General features: G+C 33.3%; 3 protein-coding genes across 3 annotated transcripts; all 3 read right to left on the bottom strand.

Annotated features, from left to right (window-relative positions):
• Positions 1-259: 259 nt before the first annotated feature.
• LOC104903955 (hypothetical protein) lies at positions 260-1,786 on the bottom strand. Its single transcript, XM_010692104.4, has one exon. It carries the CDS (start codon positions 1,447-1,449, stop codon positions 496-498), a length of 954 nt encoding a protein of 317 aa, XP_010690406.1. The 5' UTR covers positions 1,450-1,786; the 3' UTR covers positions 260-495.
• Positions 1,787-4,222: 2,436 nt separating this feature from the next.
• LOC104903956 (pentatricopeptide repeat-containing protein At2g21090) lies at positions 4,223-6,524 on the bottom strand. The gene has a single exon (XM_010692107.4). The coding sequence runs from the start codon at positions 6,246-6,248 to the stop codon at positions 4,530-4,532; it is 1,719 nt and encodes a 572-aa protein (XP_010690409.1). The 5' UTR covers positions 6,249-6,524; the 3' UTR covers positions 4,223-4,529.
• A 13,803-nt stretch (positions 6,525-20,327) lies between these two features.
• LOC130590125 (uncharacterized) lies at positions 20,328-23,016 on the bottom strand. Its single transcript, XM_057392086.1, has 5 exons — positions 22,620-23,016; positions 21,724-21,972; positions 21,367-21,513; positions 21,072-21,272; positions 20,328-20,665 (listed from the first exon to the last, which is right to left on the bottom strand). Exons 1-5 carry the CDS (start codon positions 22,878-22,880, stop codon positions 20,342-20,344), a joined length of 1,182 nt encoding a protein of 393 aa, XP_057248069.1. The 5' UTR covers positions 22,881-23,016; the 3' UTR covers positions 20,328-20,341.
• Between the last annotated feature and the right edge of the window lie 2,664 nt (positions 23,017-25,680).

A 25,680-nucleotide genomic window follows, 5' to 3' on the forward strand; every position in this document is an offset into this window, starting at 1 on the left:
GTGAATTTTGAATTTTAAATAAAAAAATATTTAATTATATTTGACCGGTAGCTATAATTTAGGTAGTTGTTTAAAACTTCCCACAGTAATATCATTGTTTGATTTCAAGGTAGTTTTTTTTGGAAGGAAATTATCACGCCATGTGACATCAGAATTTTTGTATATAATAGAGTGTCGAATTTGGCAATGACACGTGGCAGATGTAGTAGTAGCATGACACGTAGGCGAAGTGAACATTGAATAATGCTGGCTTGACACGTCAGCAAAATAAACCTTGTTTTATATATATATATATATATAGATTTGTCTAAATAAATGTACTTACAGATAAAATCACAAGTTCTATATTGAATTACTTTTTGAAATCCACATCACCACACAATGTACAGATGAATACATTCAAACAGAAAACACATACTCACCCAAGTGAACATCATTTAAGAAAGGAAGGAAAGGAGAAGGGTAAACATTGACATCACAAAGTTCATGGCTTGCCTAGATGTTTTTAATTCTTGCCTTAGTGATGCCAACACAAGCATCTACAAAATCAGCATCAATAAAATCAGTAGAGAAAATCTGCAATCGATCAGCAATATTCCTTTCACAGCACTGCTTTATAAACAGCCTTGCATATCCATGAATCCGATCCGTTACAGGTCTCACACACAAAATCGGGTTATCCGGTTGAGGGGTTACAGTATTTTCCACCCGGTAGAAAAACTTCCTTGATGAGACAGGAGGTTGATCAGCCAAATGGTTCAAATTACTCTCGAATTTCGTGGATGGCAAGTCGGTATCAATCCAATTATCTTTCAAGTACCCAGCACTCCAAAGCGGACCACCTTTCTTTGGGGCTGCAGATTTTCTTGGCTTCCATACACAAATAACCCTTTTAGGGAGCACCTCAGAAACTGTTTTATCAAATACATGATCATCTTGATGAATAAGGTGATCTCCAAGTTTCTCTATGAGAAACTTGTCAAAATCAGGTGGATCATCATGCCCGAATTCTGTCCTGATCTCAAGGATAATGATCTCTGACTTAGTTTCTGATAAGAATTTCTCCACCTCATCTAACACCACATCTACACTGTATGTCTTAAGGATGCCATGGCAAACTCGACGATCCTCCTGGACTCGGATATCAAGAACACGAGCGCCTTTCACGAGCTGCTCGTAAATACTCAATGATTGGCATTGAGCAAAGGGCCGAGAAATGAAAGGTATGCCAATCTTGTTGGTGGCAGAATCATGAGTACCAGGCCATACAATCTTGTTAATGGTGAGCTTCCCAAGATCAAGGCCAGCCATCCAGTTTTTTCTATCAGAAGGGTGGTAATCAGCACCTGGAAAATCACAGCCACAACTTTCTTTTAGATCAACTAAAGTTTTTTTCTCTGTTGATATTGATTTTCTCTTCTCAACCTGCTTTGAGATATGCCCACCCATTGTTAATGATCAAACAAGATGAAGAAGAAGGCGGAGAAGAAGAAGAAGAAGATATGTGAAGGGTGATCCTGACCTTCTTCTTCCTCACTCTCTCCCTTTTTTCTTCCCTTAAGGCTTAACCCCTTAAGGAATTTTCTGTGTTTTTCTGTTGAATTTGTACAGATTGGATTATAATATAAGTTGTTTGGTTGGTCGAGGAGTTGGTTTTTTCTCAGTACAGAACAGAAGAGTTAAGATGAATCTGAAAGCTCAGTTTGATGGGGATGACTTGTTCATAATTGAAGTTTATTTCTTTGAACAGTATTTGTTGACATCTTTATAAATTTAAATCATGAAATTAGAACGTGTTTTTCTTTATTACAAAAGATTAGAACTTTTGTAATGCTGGAATTATGCATGATTGGAGGGAAGTTTTAATCAAGGATTTTTCCTATGGTTTGGTTGGTCCACCTATCTTTAATTGTGTTAGTTGGCAATCTCTTCTGCTGTCTGTCGGCTTTAGAGTATTACCTTTTCCAAGCAATCAATGAACCTCCTTCCTCTATACAAGGAAAGAAATAACACAACTGCATTCATGAAAATATGAAATTACCTTTTGACTTTTACAAATTTCATGTGATATGAAGTATTTTACATCTATCAACCTGACAAAAAAAAAAGGTATTGCGTAGTATGTGCCTAATATGTCCCTAATTTTATAAAATGTGTAATGTATGCTAAAGCAAAATAAAGCCTCCGTTTGGTTGGGTGTAAAACATTTTCAGGGTAAAATGCTTTTCGGAGAAAACAATTAACAATGGAAAACACAATTCCAAAATTAGTTTTCCGTTGTCTGGTTCCATGTAAGAAAAATGACGAAAAGAAAGAAAAATTAAAAAGAAAATAAGGAGGTAGGGAGATGAGGGTAAAGAGGAGATAAGAAAAATGATGGAAAACCGTTTTTCCTTCATTTTGAAGGGAAAATGATTTTCCATCATTGGAAGAGCAATTTTACTCTTAGGGAAAATGGTTTTACACTCCTTTGTAAACCAAACAATGTAAAAATTAAAAATAGAGGAAAATAGTTTTCCACGAAAATATTTTACGCCCTACCAAAGGAGCCAAAATATTTCACCCTAATTGTAAAGTTGTGAAGAGTAACAATGTCATCAATATTTTTTTGACAAAAATCAACACCAAAAGCTTTTTTAACTATTTGTGTAAAATAACTAACTCACCTAACATTTTTGGACAGGCTATAGATAATTTTAAGTTTAAGGGGTGTGTATTGATAGATAAAGCTACATGTAAAAAGTATCCCATTAATTATACGAAGGTTCTACAAATCACATATCAAGTTAAATAGTTAATAAAGAATGAACTAAAAACGAAGGCTAAAGCAAACAATGGTCCTTCCTCAATTAGGCAAATAAAAAGTTGGCGCCACAGTAGAAAAACCCTTATCTAAAACGTGGCAGCAGAATATGTAATTACAGTATGTGCATCACACCATAAATGCTAGCATGCTACGTAGTCATCAATCTCAATCTTGATTGGTTGAACAACCCCACATATAAATTAAAGCTAATCAGTTATGGAATCATACATCTATACTTGTGGCTATGGCTTCTCCAAACAATTATGACAAATCTTGATCACTTCTGAGATGAGAGCATAACATTTTCTTAAGATAAAATTTTCAAATAGAATGTATTATAAGCCAGTATCAAGTAGTTTTCTCACCTTGAAGTTGGGTTTTCAGGAAGGAGTGATCTGGAAAACAAGTCAATAGTATTTTGTAAGTATACTGCAATCTTTTGTACTTTGAATATTCAGTGTTGTTCAACAATAATCTACACACATCAGACCTTCAGTTCTGCACAAGGGAACAACATAGAAGTATATCTGTATATGACAATGCATTTCAGGGAGCATAAGTTTCTTTGAAGTCGTAATGTTTTCATATGCAAATAAGATTTCATATGACAAACTCAAAATAGCTTATGCTTTTTACTTCAAAGAGGAGTTTAGTTATTTACCGAATGTTGTAATCTCGGTTTGGAGTGCTCTTCACCATCCTCCTCTCTTTCTTGTTATGTAGAATATGTCTTCTCTGCATGCCCTTATTTCTGAAATGCACCCGTTAATCGCTGGGATGCTATTCAGCTTCCAAAAATGATATCCATCTACATGGAAGATTCTTTTCCTGCAGTTTCATTGGCTCACTACTATCTCCCAATCCGTTTTTCCAAAAAAATTGGTAAACCAGCAGAGCTACAAGATAGGAAAACTTCAAAGTGCACGGACTACACATGTAGATTATGTCCTTAATCTTTGCATTCAATATAGCCTTATTGATCATTGCCATTCCAAACAAAAGTAGCTGATAGAGCTTATAAGGTTCATATACCTGTTCTTAAATACAGATAATTATCTCAGAAAACATCGGATTGATTCTTACAGTATAGATATGAAGTGAGTGAGAAATTAAAGCAGTTCAGTCTAAGACAAGCAGAAGCCTGAGCAGAAACTAGAGTGCTAAGATGTTAAATCAAAGGAAATTTCTATTTATGCAACTATGAACATGACGAGTAATATGAGCATGGGAAGGTAAGTAGAACTGCAGGTTACTCAGCATACTTCTTACTCATGTCCTCTTTAGTTTTCCAATATGAAACGAAGTTAGAATAATTCGGCATTAAGTTCTTTATGATACCATAATTGGGACTTCCTTTGCTTCCTGCTTTAGTTGGTGCACCAAATATAATTAAAGCCCCAAAGATTTGACGAACAGTTGGAGGAGGAAGAACTTCTATATGATTAAATATTAAGTATAGCAAGAAGATATTACCAATTTGCGGGAACTGAAACAATTCCAGGAAGAAAGAAGATTATCTTCCATTAACCTGTAACAATTGGGTTAAACCGAGAAAAAAAGGCACCCAAATTATCAAATACATGTGTCTACAAGTAAAAAATTTCAAGCTATAAGCAAGCCGCTTGAGGCACCTAGATATATCAATGCCTTTATCTCTCATCTTCATGAAAAAGTGATCAGAATCCTGAAACCAATTATGTTCCTCATATGGAAGTAGAAACCATTATGTCGAATCAGCCCAACTACTGGCTTGCTCCTTTCTTGCACATTTCTGATCCATAAGCCGTCGCATTGTTTCCACACTCTTCCACTCCCCGGATGCAGCATGTATGCTTGAAAGCAATAGATAAGCAGCATAAGAATCTGGATCCACTTCAATAAGGTGTTCTGCTGTTCGCTTTCCTAGCTCGGCATTCCCATGAATCCTACATACACCAATTAGGGCATTCCATATCCTGTCATCATCTTTACAGGGCATCTTTTCTAATTGTTTCATCAACTCATCAAAACATCCAGCTCTACCCAAGAGATCAATTAGGCACGCATAATGCTCTCCATCCGGAAAAATGCCATGATTGTCCGTCATAGATTTGAATAATGCAAGTCCCTGATCTACAAGACCTGAATGACTACATGCACTAAGAATGACAACAAAGGTTACTCTATTTGGATTTACTCCATAAAGAATCATCTCATCAAACATTTTGATTGCCTCCTCACCGTAACCATGCTGTGCCAAAGCAGCTATCATGGGATTCCATGACATAACATCTTGCTTATTACCCATCAGGAAAAAAACCTGCTGGCTGAGCTTTAGACTTCCACATTTCGAATACATATCAATGAGCGAGCTGACAACCACATTATTAGGTCTAAAACAAGTGCGCACCATATAAGCATGGATTTGTTTACCATGCTTTAATGAAGCTTGGCTAGCACAAGCACATAGGGCACTACTGAAGGTAAACTGATCAGGTCTAATGTGAAACATCATCATCTCCCTAAATAATTCTAATGCAGCATGTCCAACATTATTCCGAGCATAGCCAGAAACCATGGCGGTCCATGACACCGGACTCTTTGCAGGCATCACATCAAACAATTCTTGAGCTGATCTCATATCTCCCCATTTGCAATACCCTGAAATCAATGTAGTCCAAGCTGGAATATCCCTAAACTGCATCACATCAAACAATTTCCTCGCGTCACTCATCTCTCCACATTTAGCATAAGCATCTACAATTGAACTCGACAGTATCAGATTAGGAAGAAACCCAGCAACCAAAACCTGACAATGTGCTTGCCTCGTCAATGCCAGATCCCTCAACTTGATCGCCACGGTTAAAACACCAGCAAAACTAAAAGCATTATATCCTATAGATGTCTTTCTAAACTCCCTATAAAACCTCAATGCCTCACCATAATCTCCTCCTTGTGCATAACCAATCACCATAGTATTCCACGACACGACATCTCTTTCAGTCATTTTATCAAACAATCTCCTAGCAGCATCAAGCATACCTAACTTAGCATACCCAGAAAGAGCATTATTCCAACTATACACATTTCTCACAAACATTTTATCAAACACCTTGCGTGCCTCAACGTGGTCACCGCATTCAAAGTACATATGCATCAGATGATTTGAAACTAAAGTATTGGGATGTTTCATACCAGTAACCTTCATATGAAGATGCACCCATCTTCCTTCTTTAAGTGACCTAGTTTTTGCACACTGTCCTAAAAGAAATGTGAAAGTTTCCGCGTCTAAACGTAACCCTTTTCTAGCTAAGATGCTGAGTGAATCAACAGCTTCTTTGAGCTTTCCTTGGTAGCAGAGATCAATCAATGAATGAACTATACAGGGATTTTTTCTGGGTTTTCTGGGTTTCAGTTGAAATTGAGAAAAGAAGACATTGTTTGGGGGAGAAATAGGGGGCATTGCAGGTGAAACACCATGTCAAGTTGGTGCTTCTCAACTTAAATGTCAGTTCAGATCGGAAAGTTGACCGGAAAATTAACTCCGGCGAAGATCGCTCATGGAGGTTTGACGGCGGCCGGAAAAAAAATCCGACGTGTTGTTCATTTTATTGAATCTGGGTCAAATTGAAGAAAGTGTCCATGTTTTTTGACTGTTTTAGCTCAAAGGTTTTGGTAAGGCCCAACTTACATAAGGCTGGCCTCAATTGCTAGGGACTTTTTTTCTTAACCAACAACCACGATCTATTTGTGTTTCAACTGGTTTTTTTTTTTTTGTAAACAACTAGTTCTTGTCCTATACCTACCCTCGGATTATTTATCGACATGTATTTGAAGTCTTCAAAAATAAAATAAAAAATATGTTTTAAAATGATTTTTCCCCCACAAAGACCAACATGAGCATTGTAGTGTAGTTAATAAGTGCATTAGCATATCAAATGAGAGATCATAGGTTCGAGTCTTGAAACACACATTTTTATTGTTTAATGTCTCATTCACTTTTTACAAAATGGATCACTCTTTTAAGTCAAATTGAGTCATTTTTAAACAAAGAATAGTTGTTTATCTTAATGAGTCACTTGTAAATAAGTAAAAGTGGCCTATTTAAGACAAAAAAAAAATACTCATTTTTAAAGGGTTTATATTAAATAGACCAATGCTATATAAGTTTATAAGTGTTTATATATTTAAGATCAATAGTTATCCGCGCATGAACTCATATCATACAATCGATCAATCCTTCAAATTAGTTGATTCAACATAATAAAGTTTGTAATATTATTTTTCAAGTCATAAAGGCACAATCCATTTTTGTTCCTACCTATAATTAATTGAACATAACTACAATATAATTTTCTCAACTTTTTCCTTCAGATAGGTAGTGATACCGTATCTTTTTATTTTGTAGAAAGCTAAGTATAAATTAAGGGTTGGTTCCATTAGATATTTTTTTATAATACAACAAAGTTGATTTGATATATTATTATCACTATTATGGTAAAGAAAAACTTGATAGGTAATATAACTTATAACACAAAGATATATTAAAATATTATTCATTTACTCATCTATAATGTAGGAGTTGAATTCGTGTGTCAACTTAAGAAGCATAATTACTTCCACTTACAATAAATAATCAATATAAGTTTGTAGATTAGTTGGTTATTGTATTTGTATCTTAAATGAGAGGTTGTGGGTCGGGTTCGAGTCTTAACACACACATTTTTATTGTTTAATTGTGTCAGTTGTTTGGGAGAGGGGGGACATGTAGCAGCATGTCATTTGTTTGCTTTTGATTTTAGATATATACTAGCTCTTGTCCCGGGTGATACACCCCAAATTATTTACCAACGTGCATTTGAAGTCTTCAAAAATAGAAATAGTATCTTGTCTTTAAATGATTTTTTCACTCATAAAACCAACATTAGTATTGCAGTGTAGTTTGTTAGTGCATTAGTATATCAAATGAGAGGTCATGGGTTTGAGTCTTGAAACAAACATTTTTATTGCTTAGTCTCTCATTTGATTGTGTGGGAGAGGGGAGAGAGTACTTGTGGCAGCATGACATTTGTTTGTTTTGGGTTATATATATATATATATATATATATATAGATGTGCAATGTGATTTCCTGATCTTCATTTTAGCGGTTGTTAATTCGTACCTCCGTTTCTCAATAGTGTATCGTAGAAAAAAAAAGAAGGAATACTAAGGAATGGAGAAAGAGAAAGTCGGGGCTACAATAAAGCATGATGATCCTCTTGCTTTTTAGTAGTAGATTTGTAATAATAATATTTTTTTTTATCATTTTGAGCTTGGTTGCACGACTATTCCTAATGAAGAAAGTGGTGCACTTGTTGAGTAACAGAGGAAATATTTATCAGGGTTGATTTTCGTGTTATTTGCGCTTTCATGTTATTTAGCAAGTCCGAAGGGTTCGGGTCAATCAATCTCTTTTTTTCTTTATATGGGAGGTCAATGAATCTTAATGTATAGGTTAAAGTATATATTAAAATAAATAACTTTTAATATATATAGTGTGTCAAGTTTAAGTCTAGTTTTTGTCATGCTAAGGGTGTGTTTAGTGTTCACTTCACCTGAAAACAATTGAACTTATCTAAATTACTGAACTCATTAGACTTGATTAGAACTTATTGAAAACACCTAATTGAGACTTATTAAAACTGATTGGAATTTATTATACCTTGTTTGATCAGATTGAAACTTAATAAATCTTATTTGATCAAAATTGGGATGTAGCATTAACCTAACTATTACAAATAGCATATTCAAAATTAGTTATTATGACATGAAAATTATTAATCTCTTAACATTTTACTAATACTCCCTCAGTTTCTTTTTAATTTACTCACTTTATTTAGGAGGAGAATTAATTAAGTAGGAAGTGCAATAATATGAGAGAGAAACTGAAAAAGTGGGGAGAAAAACTCAAAAGAAAGAGAAAAAAATTTAAAAAAGTGGATGAGGTGGAAAAAGATAAGATAGTAGATAGATTATGTTACCAAGAAAAGAAAAAGCTGAAAAAATAATAGTGCATAGATTAAAAAGAAATGTGTAGATTAAAAAAGAGAGAGAGAGTATGAGATTAACAAAACCATACACAAATTTGATAAAACAATGAATGTATAATAATAACATTAATATAACAATAATGGTTCTAGTAGTAATTATAGATTACTACTACTCAAATTGGTTATTTGAATAGTTGCTAACCTTTTAAAAAAAATAAAACTTAGAAACTTCAATAACTAGATTAGGGTTTGAGACTTTGAGGTGATTGTATAGAGATATCTATGAGGTGTTAAAGGTGTATTATTTACAAGGATGAGGAGCTAGCTTATGTGGTAGAGCACTCCCCTCTGATTCTTGAGGTCAGGGGTTCGATCCTTACCCCCAACATTATGTTGGGGTATTTCCTTAGCATGCTTTGCATGCTTTACCAGCCAATGTGCTGGTAGTTCCTACAAGACTAGTAGCCTTGGTAGGGTTAGCCCTTGGGCTGACTTAATTTCCCAATAAAAAAAAAAACAAAAAAAGGTGTATTATTTACTTAGACTTACTATATAATAAATCAATAATAGTACACTCTAGAGAAGAGAGAACCCTGGAATATATTCTATGAATCATTGTCGAATAATAAAAAAATATTTGTAATAATGAAATATTATAGTACAATAATACCACAAATACTACAGGGTTATTAGACCTAATTATAACCTTAATGGTACTTTGTTAAACATTTATTACTAATTTATTAATTGTTGACTTTTTTTGAGGGGTTTAACTATTGACTTTTTTTAACCTTATTGAAACTTATTAGACCTAATTATAACTTATTGGAATTTATTGAAACTTATTAGACCTAGTTAATTACAACTTATTGAAACTTAGTGGACTTTATCAAACTTTAGCAGAAAATAGAAATCATCTTAACTTATTGGACCTGAAGCTTAACTTTCTAAAGTAAAGAGAACGTACCCCAAGTATATCTTATTGACCAACTCTAATGTTTCTCAAAGTTTTATATGCCCCTATAATATTTTGTATAACATTAAATTTAACTAGTAAAAATAGGAAATATTTAATATGATTCAAGGTAAATTTAAGAATTGTTATGAACGAAATCATTGTCATAACTATTGGGTAGACCATCCTCGCTATAAAAAAAGCACGATATTCATAAAATAAAGAGTTTTATTTGGACCCTCTGGAGCATCTGGTTGCATAAAAATGAACGTCTGTTTCGAAATGTTCAACCCAAGGTAGCTCGAAGTTTCGACATATAATAGAAATGGATTCTCATCTTGCAACTTTCCCTTGTTTTAATAATCTTCGATTTCTTCATCCTCCGGAACATGATATGGCTTCCCCGCCGGGGTTTTTTGGGGGTTCATTTAGGCTCAAATCAGTTAGGTTCTACTCAACATATAATACAATTTGATGCAGCATGGAAGAAGGAGACAAGAGTCATGGGTTGTGCCTGGGTCATCCAAGCTCCTTCATCCCCGACACAAATGGCCTATGGTGGAGGCACCTATGGACCCGCTTACTCGGCTTTTCATGCCGAGAGTCAAGCTTTCCTTAAAGCTCTCCAAATGGCTCATTCACATGGTTTGGAGCGTACTACTTTCTTCACTGACTACACAAACCTTATAATGGCACTTCAATACCCCATGTACGTTCCTTCATCGATTTACTGGACTATAAGGCACTAGTAGAATAAATGCTATTTGCTGCGGTAATATTGCTGCGGTTTTACCCATACGCAGCAATATATCACGTAAAAAGAAAAGAAAAAATATAAAAAAACATATTGCTGCGGTTTCAATAGAAAACCGCAGCAATATGGTTTCAACGATTTTATTTTGAAAAAGTTTGACTACTTGACCGAGACATATTGCTGCGGTTTTTAGCAAAAACCGCAGCAATAAAAACCGCAGCAATATATTAAAATAATATTAAAAAAATAATATTTTAAATATTGCTGCGGTTTTTAAAAGGAACCGCAGCAATATAAGAAAAAAAAGATATAAAAGACACGAGTTAGGGTTTTTTTTTGTTTCCTGCCTTTCTCTCCCACACGCCGTTCTTCCTCTTCTCCTCTCATCTCTCTCAACCTCTCCCTCATCTCTCTTCAACAGTCCGTCATCTCTCTCAACCTCTGTCAACCTCTCTCTCATCTCTCTTCAACAGTCGACCTCTCATCTTCTACTCTCGCCGTTATCCTTCGTCGGCCCACCGGCCTCAACGCCTCCCGTCAAGCTTCGAAGCCAACGAAACGCCCACCAGCCGACGAAGCCTACGAAGCTGCCAGGCCCACCAGCCTCGACCGCAAGTCGCGAATCGGTTCGTCGTTGTCGCTCCTCTACTCCGCCGTGCAATTTAACTTTTGTCGCTGTCGAGTGGATTTGTCGCCTATAACTCCGTCGAGTGGATTTGTCGCCATTGACGGAAGTTTTCCGGCGACTGTGGATGTGTGTGAATTTGTCGCCTATAATTATGTGTTATCAGTTTCTTTGTTTTTTTAATGATTTCTGATTTTCAGTTTGTTATTTTTTAATACATTTTTTTTAATGGTATTTTTTGTAATTTGTTATTTAGTTATTGTTTTTATTTTTGCTTTCCATTTTTACTGTATTTCTGTATTATATATTGAAGAAATTTTTACTTTCACACACATTATTTTTATGTCATTTTATTTTCACACACATCATTTATATGTCATTTTATTTTAAGTTCATCTGCGAATTTGGTGGATAGTGGATGTGTTAGTGAGCTGATTTTAATATTTCAAATTTTAGTACAAAATGCAAAAAAAAAAAAAAAAAATTTTACCTTTACCAGGTCATCTTGTTGCGGTTTTTAGGTCAAAACCGCAGCAATATACTTATGTAAATTAATAAAAAAAGGAATATTGCTGCGGTTTCTAGGCCAAAACCGCAGCAATATTCTCTTATAAACTGATAACACATAATTACATTGCTGCGGTTTGGCATAGAAACCGCAGCAATATCTGACATATATTGCTGCGGTTTTAAACCGCAGCAATATAATTATTACCTATTGCTGCGCTTTTAATTGCTGCGCGCCCTATTCGGCAGCAATAGGGCACTTTTAAACCGCAGCAAGTAGCCTTTATTCTACTAGTGAGGGACATCGAACTTCTGGCAGAATCATTCTTTTGGTATTTTCTTTTAAAAGTGAATCGCCAACAAGTTCAAAGAGCGCATGATACAGCTCAACTGTGTGCTAGAATTTGTTCGCAATTCATGACTTTTATATTTTAGTTTCTTTGTTTTTTTCCCCATTGTCAAAAAAAAAACAAAAAACTATTGGGTAGACATTTTTTAGTGTAATTATGAGCACTAAGTAGGATATGTATTGTTGTCAATAACTTTCCTCAATCTCTATCATATAATGACCCATCACCCATTTCATGACAATGCTTAGGTTTACAACGTTTGACAACCATTGTTAATTAATACTCCAATGCCATTGTTCTTTGACAACTTCAATGTAAATGATAAAAAAAAACTCCATTTGTTTCAAAATATAAGACATTCACACTTTATGAAAATTTGCTTTGACCACAAATATTTCTCAAATACGATAAATAAAAATTACAAAAATTATACCATTGGATTCGTCTTGAAAAATACTGTAATAATTTTATTTTTTAAAAATTTTCTAAAAACATAAATTGAGAGTAATTAACGGTCAAAATTCGACTTTGAACATCGTGTGTGCCTTATATTGTGAAACGGAAGGAGTAGCACTTGTTTCCAATCCAATCCTAACTAATCCTTTTAAGTTCATGGACTCCATAACATTATTGGTAATACTAACAAGATATCTATATTTTTGTTCTAATGTTGGACGTGTATAATTTCCTTTGTTTGTTTCCCCTTGGTTGCCTTACTATTCATTATTAAAGCTTTAAAAGGGCCTAGCTAAGATCTCCAGCTCCACAAATTTAGGGAGGGGAATGATGAATCTCATGCTTCGAAGTTAAATCAAGGAAAAAGGTTGTTTACTAATAAAGGCACATAATTACTCATACTCTATATGGGGTCACATGGTCATGTACTTAACTAGCCAAGTGGATCGGGAAGGAGAAGAGATGAAAACAAAGTTGCCATATGCAAGAAACAAGCGAAAAGCTAGCCAACGGAAGGAAAACGATTGAATGGATATTCTTCCCAAAAAGAAAATGTTCTTAAAAAATTCTTCTTTCTAGCTAGTGTGACCTTTTAATAGTGGTCCATCAAATATTGTAACCATACTACTAGAATTAAGTATACTACCTTCCCTTCAAATAAAATTAAGTATACTATGGAGTACCTAATAACCTAATCCTAGCACAAACTATTAAATGTACACGTACAACCATATTTGATATTACATATGGAAATCTTTGGGGCTTGTCCCCAATCCCCTCCTCACCAAATTTTAAAAACTTAGTTACACTTTGAGCTTTGGAGTTGTGGTGTTTGATGATTAGTTATTGGGTGTTTTACTTAATTAGTTTGACCGATTATTTTTATTGGTTATTTACGTTGGCTATTTGACAATTAGGCGTACTTACAAAATTATTTGGTAAAATCAATTGTTAATGTTGAATGTTTAATTCAAAAAGAACGCAACAACCAAAAACCAATAGGAAAAGCTTATGATCATAAACTTTTTGTCGCGAATATAGTTTTTCAGCTACCTTGGAGCAAGATCAAGTGGGTCTTGTCTTAAAAGTTTGTTCATATGTTACATCAACATTCTATTAGCATTTAATAATTAAAAGAATTGTGAAGACTTCTTTATACTCAACCAAATTTAGTGTTTTAACCCTCAATTTAAAACACAGTTAAGACCCCTCAATTTATATATCATATTATTTTGTTATTTTATTCAACTGATACATTATTGAGTCTTAATTGAACTCTTGAGTTTTCAAGACTTAGTTTAAGACTTATCAAGACTCACCCACTTCAATGTAGCAAATTGTTTTATCTTATCTTAATACTATGTGGTCGGTATGCCATGTCATTAAAACTCAAGTGTTGAGACTTTGGGATGATCATGCTCTAAATAGCTATTTACCAAATACTCTTTTTGGTTGTTTGACTTGAACACATGGAAAAGTCAAAATCCAAAAATCATTGAAAAAGACATCCGAAAGCCAAAAACTTATCAAAAAATCACCCAAAAACCAGTTATTAAACAACCCCTAAACTTAGTTCTAAAATTAAAAAGAGTATGTTAGTATTTAGCTATTTTACTTAATTGAAACTTATCTAAACTTATTAGCTCTAAAATAATCAATTATATTTATATGAACTTATTATTCCTAATTGAATTTAATCAATTCGGTCTTATGTAAACTTATTATGCTCAATTGTAGTTATAAATCGATTTTGGATAGTGTTTTTGACCTCAAAATTGACTTATTTGAACTTTTTGTATGTGTGATTGAACTTGAATAACCCTCACCGACTCTATACTTGAAATGTTTGAATAACTTACTAACCATTAACTATATAATTTGTTTGAGCTTATATTAATTAACTTATTAGCCCTTGTGGTTCCTATTAGTAATTTTATAGGGACGTAGAAACTATAGCTGAATAAGGTAAGAGATCTGGTAATGAGTAAGAACAATCGACGTAAGGCTTCTAAGGAATCATTTGGAAGTGCCTATGATAGCAAGGGTATAGGGAGAAAGTAATATAGGAAGCCAAAAGGCATGTGTGATAGTAGAGATGGTGTAGAGCTTATCAAAATTCTTTTGGACTTGTAATGATAAAGAACCTCACAAGTGTTAATATCCAAATCACAAGAAGAATAAAGAATTACATATCAAGACAATTATGAAGGAGAACGTATTGTGTCGGACTCGTCCGACACAACACTCTCATCGGACGAGCAAAGCAACGCAACGCGCGCGACTTATTAAAGACCGAAAAAATAAAAAAAAATAAAAAAAACAAAAAAAACACTTTCATCCCCTTCATCCGCTTCATCCGCCATTGTTCAAGAACAAAAACATATCCAACACTTCCACTTTCTCACTACAAATCTAGTTCCACTACTGAAATCTAGTTCGTTACAAATTGAACAAGAATGTCAGCCGAAGATTCGAATTCACAAATCGCAAGTTCGTTACAAATTGATCTGAGCAATGAGAATACTCACAGAGATCTCACATTACAAATCGAACTAAACAATGAAAACCGTAACACAGATATCACATCAGAAAAAAAAGAAAGAAATTACATGAACAATCAGCTGGAATACAAGACAAAGTAACAGGTGTATGTCTAAATTTAATTTTCAATTGCATTTACTCATTTTCAGTTATAATTTTGATTGTATCAGTTAGTATGCATAAAATTACCTTTTACATTGCAACAAAAGTCTATTTTTCACTCATTAACTTTTTTTTCAGTTAGACTTAATTAGTTTTCAGTTAGACTTATAAAGTGTTCAGTTAGAGTACTTTAGTTTTCAGTTAATATAGTTTTCAGTTACACTTAATTAGTTTTCAGTTGGACTTATTACCTCTTCAGTTAAACTTATTTACGCTTCAGTTAGACTTATTTACTCTTCTGTTAGACTTATTTACTCTTCAGTTAGACTGATTCAGAGACTTATTAAGTGTTCAGTTAGAGTAATTTAGTTTTCAGTTAGACTTATTTACTCTTCAGTTAGACTTATTAAGTGTTCAGTTAGAGTAATTTAGTTTTCAGTTAGACTTATTAACTCTTCAGTTAGACTTATTTACACTTCATACACTTATTTTCTTTTCAGTTAGACTGATTCATAGACTGATTCATTAGACTAATTTAGTTTTCAGTTAGACTTATTTAGTTTTCAGTTAGACTTTTTAACTCTTCAGTTAGACATATTTACTTTTCAGTTAGACTTATTCAGTTAGACTAATTTAGTTTTCAGTTAGACTTATTTAGTTTTCAGTTAGACTTATTAACTCTTCAGTTACACTTATTTCTTTTCAGTTAGACTGATTCATAGACTGATTCATTTAGACTAATTTAGTTTTCAGTTAGACTTATTTAGTTTTCAGTTAGACTTTTTAACTCTTCAGTTAGACTTATTTAGTTTTCAGTTAGACTGATTCAGTTTTCAGTTAGACTTATTTAGTTTTAAGTTAGACTCATTTTCTTTTCAGTTGCTCCTTAATTTATTTCATTTAGTATAATTATTCTTTCATTTGATACTATTACAATCATTCCAGCTACACTTGTTTAGTTTTCAGTTAGTGCTTTTGTTCTTTAATTTAGTGTCCTAATTTTTTGACAATGAACTCAACAGCTGAACATGAATATCTCAAGTACATCAATGACGAAAATATCAGTAGCAGTTTAATAGGGAGACATGTTACAGATCACAAAGATGGCTACAACTTGTATCAAGCACACTCAAGAGCATTAGGATTTAGTATTAGGAAACAAACTCTAAGGAGGAGGAGAATTGATAATTCAATATACGAATTCTACTTGGTTTGCTCAAAGGAAGGAGGCTCAAAATCAACAAACAAAATAACAGAACCAAAAGAAAAAGACACACAACAAGAAAAACCTGTTCAGATACCAGATGTTGAGCAGCCAACCAACAAAAGAAAGGAAAGAGTAGTCAATGAAACAAGAACAGCATGCAAAGCCATGGTCAGATTTAAGCAAGAAAAACCTGGTGAAGACTTTGTTGTAGTAGCTCATGAGTTGCAGCACAACCATGAGTTGGTAATACAACAAGAAATACATCATCTGAAATCAGAAAGGAAGATAACTGAACAAAAAGGACAACTAATACAAACAATGGTTGAATCTGGCATAAAGCCAATGCATGCATACAACTTTTTGTGTCATGAGGCTGGATCAGAAGAAGTAGTGGGCCACACAAAAAGGGACCATCTAAACTATATCACACAGTACAGAACAAGATTGGTTGAAGGAAAGGATATGCAGAGTGTGTTGGACTTACTTCAGCAAAGAGCGGATGATGATCCTGCATTCTTCTACAGGCTGAAATTTGGGGAACATAACAACATCGTCAGCTACTTTTGGCGAGATTCAATGATGTTGGAGGACTTCAAAGCATATGGAGAGTTATGATATTTGACACAACATATAGGACAAACAAATATGGACTGATATGTGCACCATTTGTTGGCATAAATTGCCATTGGAAAACAACAATGTTTGCATGTGCTTTCATAACTAATGAAAAGGAAGAGAGCTTTGAATGGCTACTAGAAACATTCAAGAGAGCAATGTGCCAACAAGAGCCAAAGACAATTTTCACTGATCAAGATAAGGCAATGGGCAATGCAATTGAAAAGGTATTTTTCAGTTAGAATTATTTAATTTTTCAGTTAGAATTATTTAGTCTTCAGTTTGAGTTAATTATTTATAATTCAGTTAGACTATTATAATTCAGTTAGACCTATTTAGTTTTCATTTAGACTCATTAATTTTTCAGATAGCCTTATTTACTTTTTAGTTACACTAATTAACTTTTCATCGTTAGACTCATTGAGTTTTCAGTTAGACGTATTTATTTTAAGTTAGACTCATTGAGTTTTCAGTTAGACTTATTTAGTTTTCGTTAGACTAATTTAGTTGTCAGTTAGACTCATTTAGTTGTCAGTTAGACTCATTTATTGTCAGTTAGACTCATTGAGTTTTCAGTTAGACTCATTTATTTCCACTATTTCAGTTAGACTTCTTTCTTTTTCAGTTAGACGTCTTGATTATTCAGGTAGACTTAATTAATTTTCAGTTAGACTTATTTAGTTGTCATTACACTTATTTACTTTTCAGTTAGACAAATTTACTTTTCATTAGACTTATTTAGTTTTCAGTTAGACTTATTTAGTTTTCAGTTAGACTCATTTAGTTTTCATTTGGGCTTCATATTACTTCTTTTTGTCTAATGAAATTTTCAGTTAGCATTTACACTGTTTTCAGTTAGACTTCTTAAATTTTCAGTTGGTCTTCATATTATTTCTTTACCTTTTAAATTAGATTCACAAGCATTCAAATGAAAGTGATTTCTAGCATAATATGTACTATCTTAAATCAGGTTTTCCCAAATACAAGACATAGGCTTTGCCTTTGGCATATAGAGAAGAACTTTGTAAGCCACTTCGGATCCCTCAAGACCAATGAAGACTTCAAGAACATGTTCAAGAACTGTTTGATGGGGTGTCAAAATGAATCAGGCTTTGAAGAATTGTGGGCGAAAATGATGGAATTGTATGGACACGAGAAAAAAGAATGGTTCGAGCAAGTATATGATCAGAGACACAAGTGGTGCACCGCATTAAACAGGGATATGTTTTCAGCTGGAATCTTATCATCACAAAGAAGTGAAGTCACAAATAAGGCAATATCATTCAATGCAAAAGCAACAACAAACCTGTTTGAATTCTATCATATATTTGAGCAAACAGTGAAAAGATGGAGAAGCAATGAAACTAGTGACAACTTCCGGAACAGAACTGAACGTCCCAAAGCCGTCAAATCCAAATCAAAGCTTCTGAAACATGCTGCTGATGTATACACACTAGCACTATATAATGACTTTGAAACAGAGTATGAGTGGGCAATGGCATCATTTTTACGAGCATTTGCAACAGAAAACTCACAGCTGAAGTTGTTTGAAGTCTCACCAGAAGAAGATTTCAGCAATTCACATACAGTAGCATACGATGAGGCGACAACAGAATTAGTGTGCTCATGTCAATGCTTCACAGAGACGGGGATGCTTTGCTTTCACTAATAAGGGTCATGCACATGTTCAGCATATTTCAAATACCACAAAATATATCCTTAAGAGATGGACAAGACTTGCAAAGTCAGCAGTATGGGAGAATGTTCAAGGTTAGTGAAATAAATCAATATGATAACTGACAAATGAAAGCAACTAACTGAAAAACTGAAGACTCCAACTGAAACAATTAACTGATCACCTGAAAGATTTAATTAGTGAACTGAAAAAAAAAAGGCTCCAGCTGAAACATTACTATAACTAACTGAAATTAATGTTACTACCAGAACATTAATTGGGGTTTTCTTTGTGTGTGGGAGGGGGAATATTAGTAGTGGGGGTTTTGGGGGTGTGGGGTTTAACACTTAACTAACTGAAACAATTAACACACCACCTGAAAGAATTTCTAAGCTATCTGAAAATTTAGTTAGTCAAATGAACTAATTGACTAAGAAACATTTATTAAAGCAGACAAGGACCAAAGCCAAAATGCACAGTTGTGGACACCATGGAGACATGCAATAACCAAGAATTTCTACAACCTAGTGTCAATATGTCAATCAAATGAGGATGCAAGAACATTATGTGACAAGTCGTTGAAGGAATTATACAAATCAGTGAAAGAAGTTTTCAAGACTGATCAACAAAAACAACAAGAAATCGAAGATGAAGAACTACGAAGACAAACAGTTGAAAATCCTGAGGTGATAAAGACAAAAGGAAGACCACCAAAGGGAAACAAGAGAGTAAAAGGACATTTTGAGAAGCGTAAAATGAAGACAAGGCATCCGAACGAATATGGAACAAAAACCCCAAATGTACCTCAAGTTGAATAGTGTTCAAATAATATTAGTTTTCAATTGTATTCCACTCAGTAATTGAATTGAAATTTACACTTGTTTATTCCTAAGCTACTCGAAATTCATTAATATTAGTATTTATTGTCCTTCAGTTAGACTTGTTTATTTTTCAGCTAGCTTTCTAGTGCTTCATTAGACGTGTTTACTTTTAAGCTTATATTAATTGAGTTTCAGTTAGACTTGTATATTTTTCAGCTAGTGTTAATTCTGCTTCAGTTAGACTAATTTATTTCTCAGCTTATCTTTATACTGCTTCAGTTAGACTTGTGTCTTTTTCAGCTAGTCTTAAAAATGCTTCAGTTAGACGTATTTATTTTTCAGCTTGTATTAATTGTACTTCAATTAGACTTGTGTATATTTCTGCTTCAGTTAGACTTATTTGATTTTCAGCCTCTATTAATTACGCTTCAGTTAGACTTGTGTAGTTTTCAGCTAGTATTAAATTTCCTTCAGTCAGACTTATTTATTTTTCAGATAGTATTAATTGTGCTTCAGCTAGACTTCTTTATTTTCAGCTACTTTATAGAGCTTCAGTTAGACTTTTTTATTTTCAGTTAGACTTAAAACTCTTCAGTTAGACTTGCTTGTTTTTCAGCTACTATTTACAGTGTATAAGTTAGACTTAAAATTTATATTTACAAATATATGTCATACACTTATTATTATGAGTTAGATTTTTCATTTTTCAGTTGGTATTTGTATTTTTCCAATTAATTTTCAAACAACTTCATTTTTACACAAATGTATTCCATTCAAAGTAAGTGTAAATGTACAATTCATTAAAGAACACAGATATAAAATGTAAAATGAGTTCTGTGCTATTTGTACTGTACATTGCAAAATTCAATGGTTTCTATTTCTACTGTACATTATAATAAATAAAAAAAAGTTTGGCACCTAACAATAATGAAATTTCAACAGTTGCTCTATTTTCACTTTGTCTCCAAAATTATTATTCAACACATCTTCTACTTTCGCCTCATGATCCCTCCTTCGCCGTAAAATGTGTGCTTCTTTTCTATTCGTCTTCTTTGATCGATTAAATGCTAATTTATCTAGGACAGCCTCTTTATCCTTCCTTATCTTCTGTCTTGCCATCAGTTCAGGTTTCTTTGCAGACCAAACATAACAGTCATGCTTCACTTTCTCTCTCAGTTTGTTTAAAGGATGGTCCACAAGACGAAGAGCAAGCCTACACCGCTCAAGGTTTTTGGTGGCTGCCTAAAAAATAAAAAAAATCAAAACTATTAAAAAAGGTTCAAAAATGTAACAATTACAAAATAAAACTAACTGAAAATAAACAACAACATCAACTAGTCTTTATAGTGCTTCATTGTTTTTCAGGTAGTCCTTATAATGCTTTCAGCTAGTAATGATTGTGTTTCAGTTAGACTTGATTGTTTTTCAGCTAGTATTTATTATGTTTCAGTTAGACTTGTTTATTTCTAAGCTAGTCTTTACAGTGCTTCAGTTAGACTTCATTATTTCTCAGCTAGTCTTTATGTGCTTCAGTTAGACATCTTTGTTTTTCAGCTAGTCTTTCAAGTCCTTCACTACCTATCATACCTTTTTCTATTAAAAAACTTTCAAAAACAGAAATGTAACAAGCAAAATAAAGTAATCATACCCTTTTCAGGTCAACAAGTGCAGCATGGTTAGTATTATGACCGTCATACAGCTCCATGGTTTTGATTGCATAGACACCACAATCAAAATTGTTGTCCTTGCTTCTCCAAGGGAAGTAAAGAGTTGATGTTTGCCAATGGTGGAGACGATCAAAATCACGACATCTCATAGTCTCTTGCATAAAAGAATCAAAAGCACGACACTGCATTTGAAGATCAAAAAAAAAAACAACAATTAAAAAACAAGTAATAAAATGGAACAAAAAAAAAATACAAATGCTCATAAAAAGGTATTACAAAGTATGTAAGACCGTTAAATTCCTCATGCTTATATCTATCAATGTCCTTCATGTCTGTACGATTGTCAATATTTTCAATCCTTTTTGCTTTCTTGTTCAGCACCAAGACAGTATAATGATCATCCTTGTGAACAGGAACAAAAATCTGGAAGATAAACATAAGATGCAAAAGCAATAAGTCTACCTGACAGAGAACAAAAAACAAAATGAAATACTAAAAACACTAGCTGAACTAAAAACATACACTAACTGAAAACATAAACTAGGACTAACTGACAAGTAACATACACTAACTGAAAGAGAAAATTACACTAACTGAACAAATAAAAAAATAGTTAACAATAATACAACTAACCAGTTCAGCTTCTCGAATATCATTGCGTGGAAATGATTTCACCCATGAAGAAATAGCTTCCTTACATTTCTTGTAGAATAAATCATCATCTTTTGTAATAAGCTTTTTCTTGTTTTCTTCCCATTCCTTAAACTTCTGATCATACTGCCTAGTGCCCTCCAGGTTCTTCAAAATAATCTCATTTTCAGCAATCTCACTCTCAAACTGAACCTTTTTTACCTTCTCAGCACACAACCAATTGATATAGTTCTACAACAAAAGAAAATAGATATAATGACAAACTGAAACATTAAGTTTAGTTTTCAGTTAGACTTTTTAAAATGTCAGTTAGATTTATTTACTTTTCAGTTAGACTTATTTACTTTTCAGTTAGACTCATTAAGTTTTCAGTTAGACTCATTAAGTTTTCAGTTAGACTCATTAAGTTCTCAGTGAGACTCATTAAGTTTTCAGTGAGACTTATTTACTACTCAGTTACACAAATTTACTTTTCAGTTAGACTCATTTAGTTTTCAGTTAGACTTATTAAGTTTTCAGTAAGACTCATTAAGTTTTCAGTTAGACTCATTAAGTTTTCAGTTAGACTCATTAAGTTTTCAGTTAGACTCATTAAGCTTTCAGTTAGACTTATTTACTTCTCAGTTAGAGTAATTTACTTTTAAGTTAGACTCATTTAGTTTTCAGTTAGACTTCTTTATTTTTCAGTTACACTTTTTTATTCAGCTAGACTTATTAAGTTTTCAGTTACACTTATTTACTTTTTATTAGACTGAAAACATAATATGACCAACTGAAAAACATAACATGACAAACTGAAAAACAGAAGATGACTAACTGACAAAATAATATGACCAAATGAAAACAAACATATAAAACTAAGCAATAACAACACTTACAAAAGGCATAATATTAAACCAAAATCTCCTTGTTGCAGAAGGTGATTCCTCTTCTTGCCTATTGAACATGAAGGCGCATCCGTCAATAACTCCACTTGTCAGCCAACCTTGACGAGGCATGCTAATTAAGTCGAATTTGTACAGCTGAACCGCATAGTTGCTATGAGGATTATCAAAATCCACAATGAGATCACTTGTAAGTTCACTTTGCATAATGTCATTTTTCATCTTCACTTCCTCAGAATCTGTATCCAATGACATATATGCAACATCTTCATACTCATTGTAAAATAGATAATCAACCAGCAACCTCTGGTCAGGAGACAGATCACTCAAATATCTATTATAATGCTGCAAACTTCGACATAATATTATGCCATGGTTGTTGACAGGAACAGCATGCAACCAGGCGTAGAAGATGAAACAACACCAGCTTCATTCTCATCCTCTTCTTTTTTAGCCTTGTCAGATGATGATCAACTCCATGATCAGCAATCCTATCAATCAGGTCCTCCAAACCTTCATCGTCATAATCATCACCTGGTTCCTTAACTCTCACAACTTTCCCAACTTTCTCTGAAGAAGGGTCATAGTCCCACCCCTTCAATAATTCAGGTGTTGCAGGGATTTCTGACTTTGATTGTTTCTGAGGTTTGGAGGATTTGTATGATGATTGATCAGAATAAGAGCCATCACCCTGCATTCAATTAAAATATTAAAAAAGGATGACAGATATACTAACTGAAAGATAAACATACACTAACTGAAAATAAAACAGATACTAAATGACAAGAAACATAAAACAAATGAAAATTAAACAATTACTAACTGACAAGAATGATACACTAACTGAAACATAACATAATACTAACTGACAAAAAAGAACACTAACTGACATGAAACTTACACTAACTCAAACATAAACTGATACTAACTGACAACAAACAAACATACACTAACTGAAATAAAAGATATACTAAATGACAAGAAACATACACTAACTGAAACAGAAAAATAAACAAATTAAAACAGAAACTAAAACTATACTTACTCGAGGATATTTTACATTTACTGGAGTGATGATTGGAATTGAACTTCCAACACCCTCACCACTCTCTTCACTGTATGGAAGATCCTCAACAACAGGACTAGGAGTTAGTAGTTGGAATGAAGGGGCATCGAAATCAGCAATGTTTTTCCTTTTAGCAGAAGAATCAACTCTCCAAGACTTTCTGCTATATACATTCTCAACTGCTTCAACAACAGGAGGAGAGGAGGAGGAGGAGTTGGAGTACGAAGATCAACAATATCAATACCAGCAGCGGTGCGAGTAGGGACGTGTGTAGAAATTTTACACTTATCCTTATCCTTAGCCCCTTTGACTTGATCATCATCAGCATTCCTCCTCTTCCTATCAGCTTCCTTTGGTTGTTCTTTCTCAACATCTTAATTCAAAAAAAAAAAAAAAAAAAAAAAATAAATATAAAAAGTTCCATTTGATATTTATATGATATTCAGTTGGTATTAAGACTATTTCAGTTAGAGTATCAAAATTTTCAGTTGGTCTGAATATTCTTTCAGTTTGACTTGTTATTGTTCAGGTAGTCTTTATAGTCCTTCAGTTAGACTTGTTTATTTTTTCAGCTAGTCTTTATAATACTTCAGTTAGACTTATTTAATCTTCCGTTAGACTTATTTACTCTTCAGTTACACTGATTAAGTTAGACTTATTAAGTGTTCAGATAGATTAATTTAGTCTTAAGTTAGACTTATTAACCCTTCAGTTAGGCTTATTTACACTTCAGTTAGACTTATTTTCTCTTCAGTTAGACTTACTTACTCTTCAGTTAGACTAACTTAGTTTTCAGTTAGACTTATTTAGTTTTCAGTTAGACTTATTACCTCTTCAGTTAGACGTATTTACTCTTCAGTTAGACTTATTTGCTTTCAGTTAGACTGATTCAGTTAGACTAATTTAGTTTTCAGTTGATATACTTTTCAGTTAGACTTATTTAGTTTTCAGTTAGACTTATTTTCTTTTCAGTTGGTCCTTATTTTATTTCATTTAGTATAATTATTCTTTTATTTGATACTATTACAATCATTTTCAGCTACACTTTATAATACTTCATCAATTATTGTTCAAGTAATCTTTTCAATCAGGAATAACAGAAAGAAACTTACTTCCTCCTTTCTGTCCTTCTGTATGAACCCCAGCATCCAACTCCTTATTTCCTCCTTCCTCTTTATCTCCTTGAAGACCACAATCATCATCAGCATTGCCAGTCTTCTTATTATCATCTTCCTTCGGTTCTTTCTCATTATCTTCATTCAAAAACAAAAACAATAAAAAAAATAAATAAATACACAATAACTGAAAAACACAAAATCAGAAATGAATAAATTCATTGACAAACTAAAACTATTTTTCCACCAGATTAAATAAAAACAAATACAAAAAGTTTCATTTGGTATTTATATGATATTCAGCTAGTATTAATATTATTTCAGTTAGAATATCAGACTTTTCAGTTGGTCTTTTTATTCTTTCAGTTAGCTATTTAACTTTTTCATTTAAGCAAACTAAAACAATACAATAACAAGAACTTACTTCCACCTTCCTCTCCATCTCCATGAAGACCAGCATCCTTATCTCCTACTTTGTCTTCATCTCCTTGAAGACCAGGATCACCATTATCTCCTCCTTTGTCTTCATCTACATGAAGACCAGCATCCTTATCTACTCCTTTGTCTTCATCTCCTTGAAGACCAGGATCACCATTATCATCAGCATCATCATCCTTTCTCTCATTATAATTCTGGTGATCCTTATCATCACCATCATCATCATCATCATATCATCATCATCTTCTTTATGCTGATCATCATCAGCATTCATCTTCTTCTCATCCTCCTCTCCTTCTTTTTCATCATCTTCATTCAAAACATAAAAAAACAACTAAATACACATAAACTGAAACAATGTTTCCAACAGATGAAAAAAAAAATAAACTGAAAAAATTCATTTAGTATTCATCTCATTTTCAGCTGGTGCTCATAT

Source organism: Beta vulgaris, chromosome 9 (assembly GCF_026745355.1).
Source record: "Beta vulgaris subsp. vulgaris cultivar EL10 chromosome 9, EL10.2, whole genome shotgun sequence".
NCBI lineage: Eukaryota > Viridiplantae > Streptophyta > Magnoliopsida > Caryophyllales > Amaranthaceae > Beta > Beta vulgaris.

Coding starts and splice junctions, on each gene's coding strand:
- LOC104903955 (XM_010692104.4), bottom strand. CDS start 1,449: ATGGGTGGGCATATCTCAAAGCAGGTTGAGAAGAGAAAATCAATATCA.
- LOC104903956 (XM_010692107.4), bottom strand. CDS start 6,248: ATGCCCCCTATTTCTCCCCCAAACAATGTCTTCTTTTCTCAATTTCAA.
- LOC130590125 (XM_057392086.1), bottom strand. CDS start 22,880: ATGTCATTGGATACAGATTCTGAGGAAGTGAAGATGAAAAATGACATT. Junction 21,973..22,619: donor GGTTTAATATTATGCCTTTT/GTAAGTGTTGTT, acceptor CTTTTGTTGTAG/AACTATATCAATTGGTTGTG. Junction 21,273..21,366: donor TTAACGGTCTTACATACTTT/GTAATACCTTTT, acceptor CTTCAAATGCAG/TGTCGTGCTTTTGATTCTTT.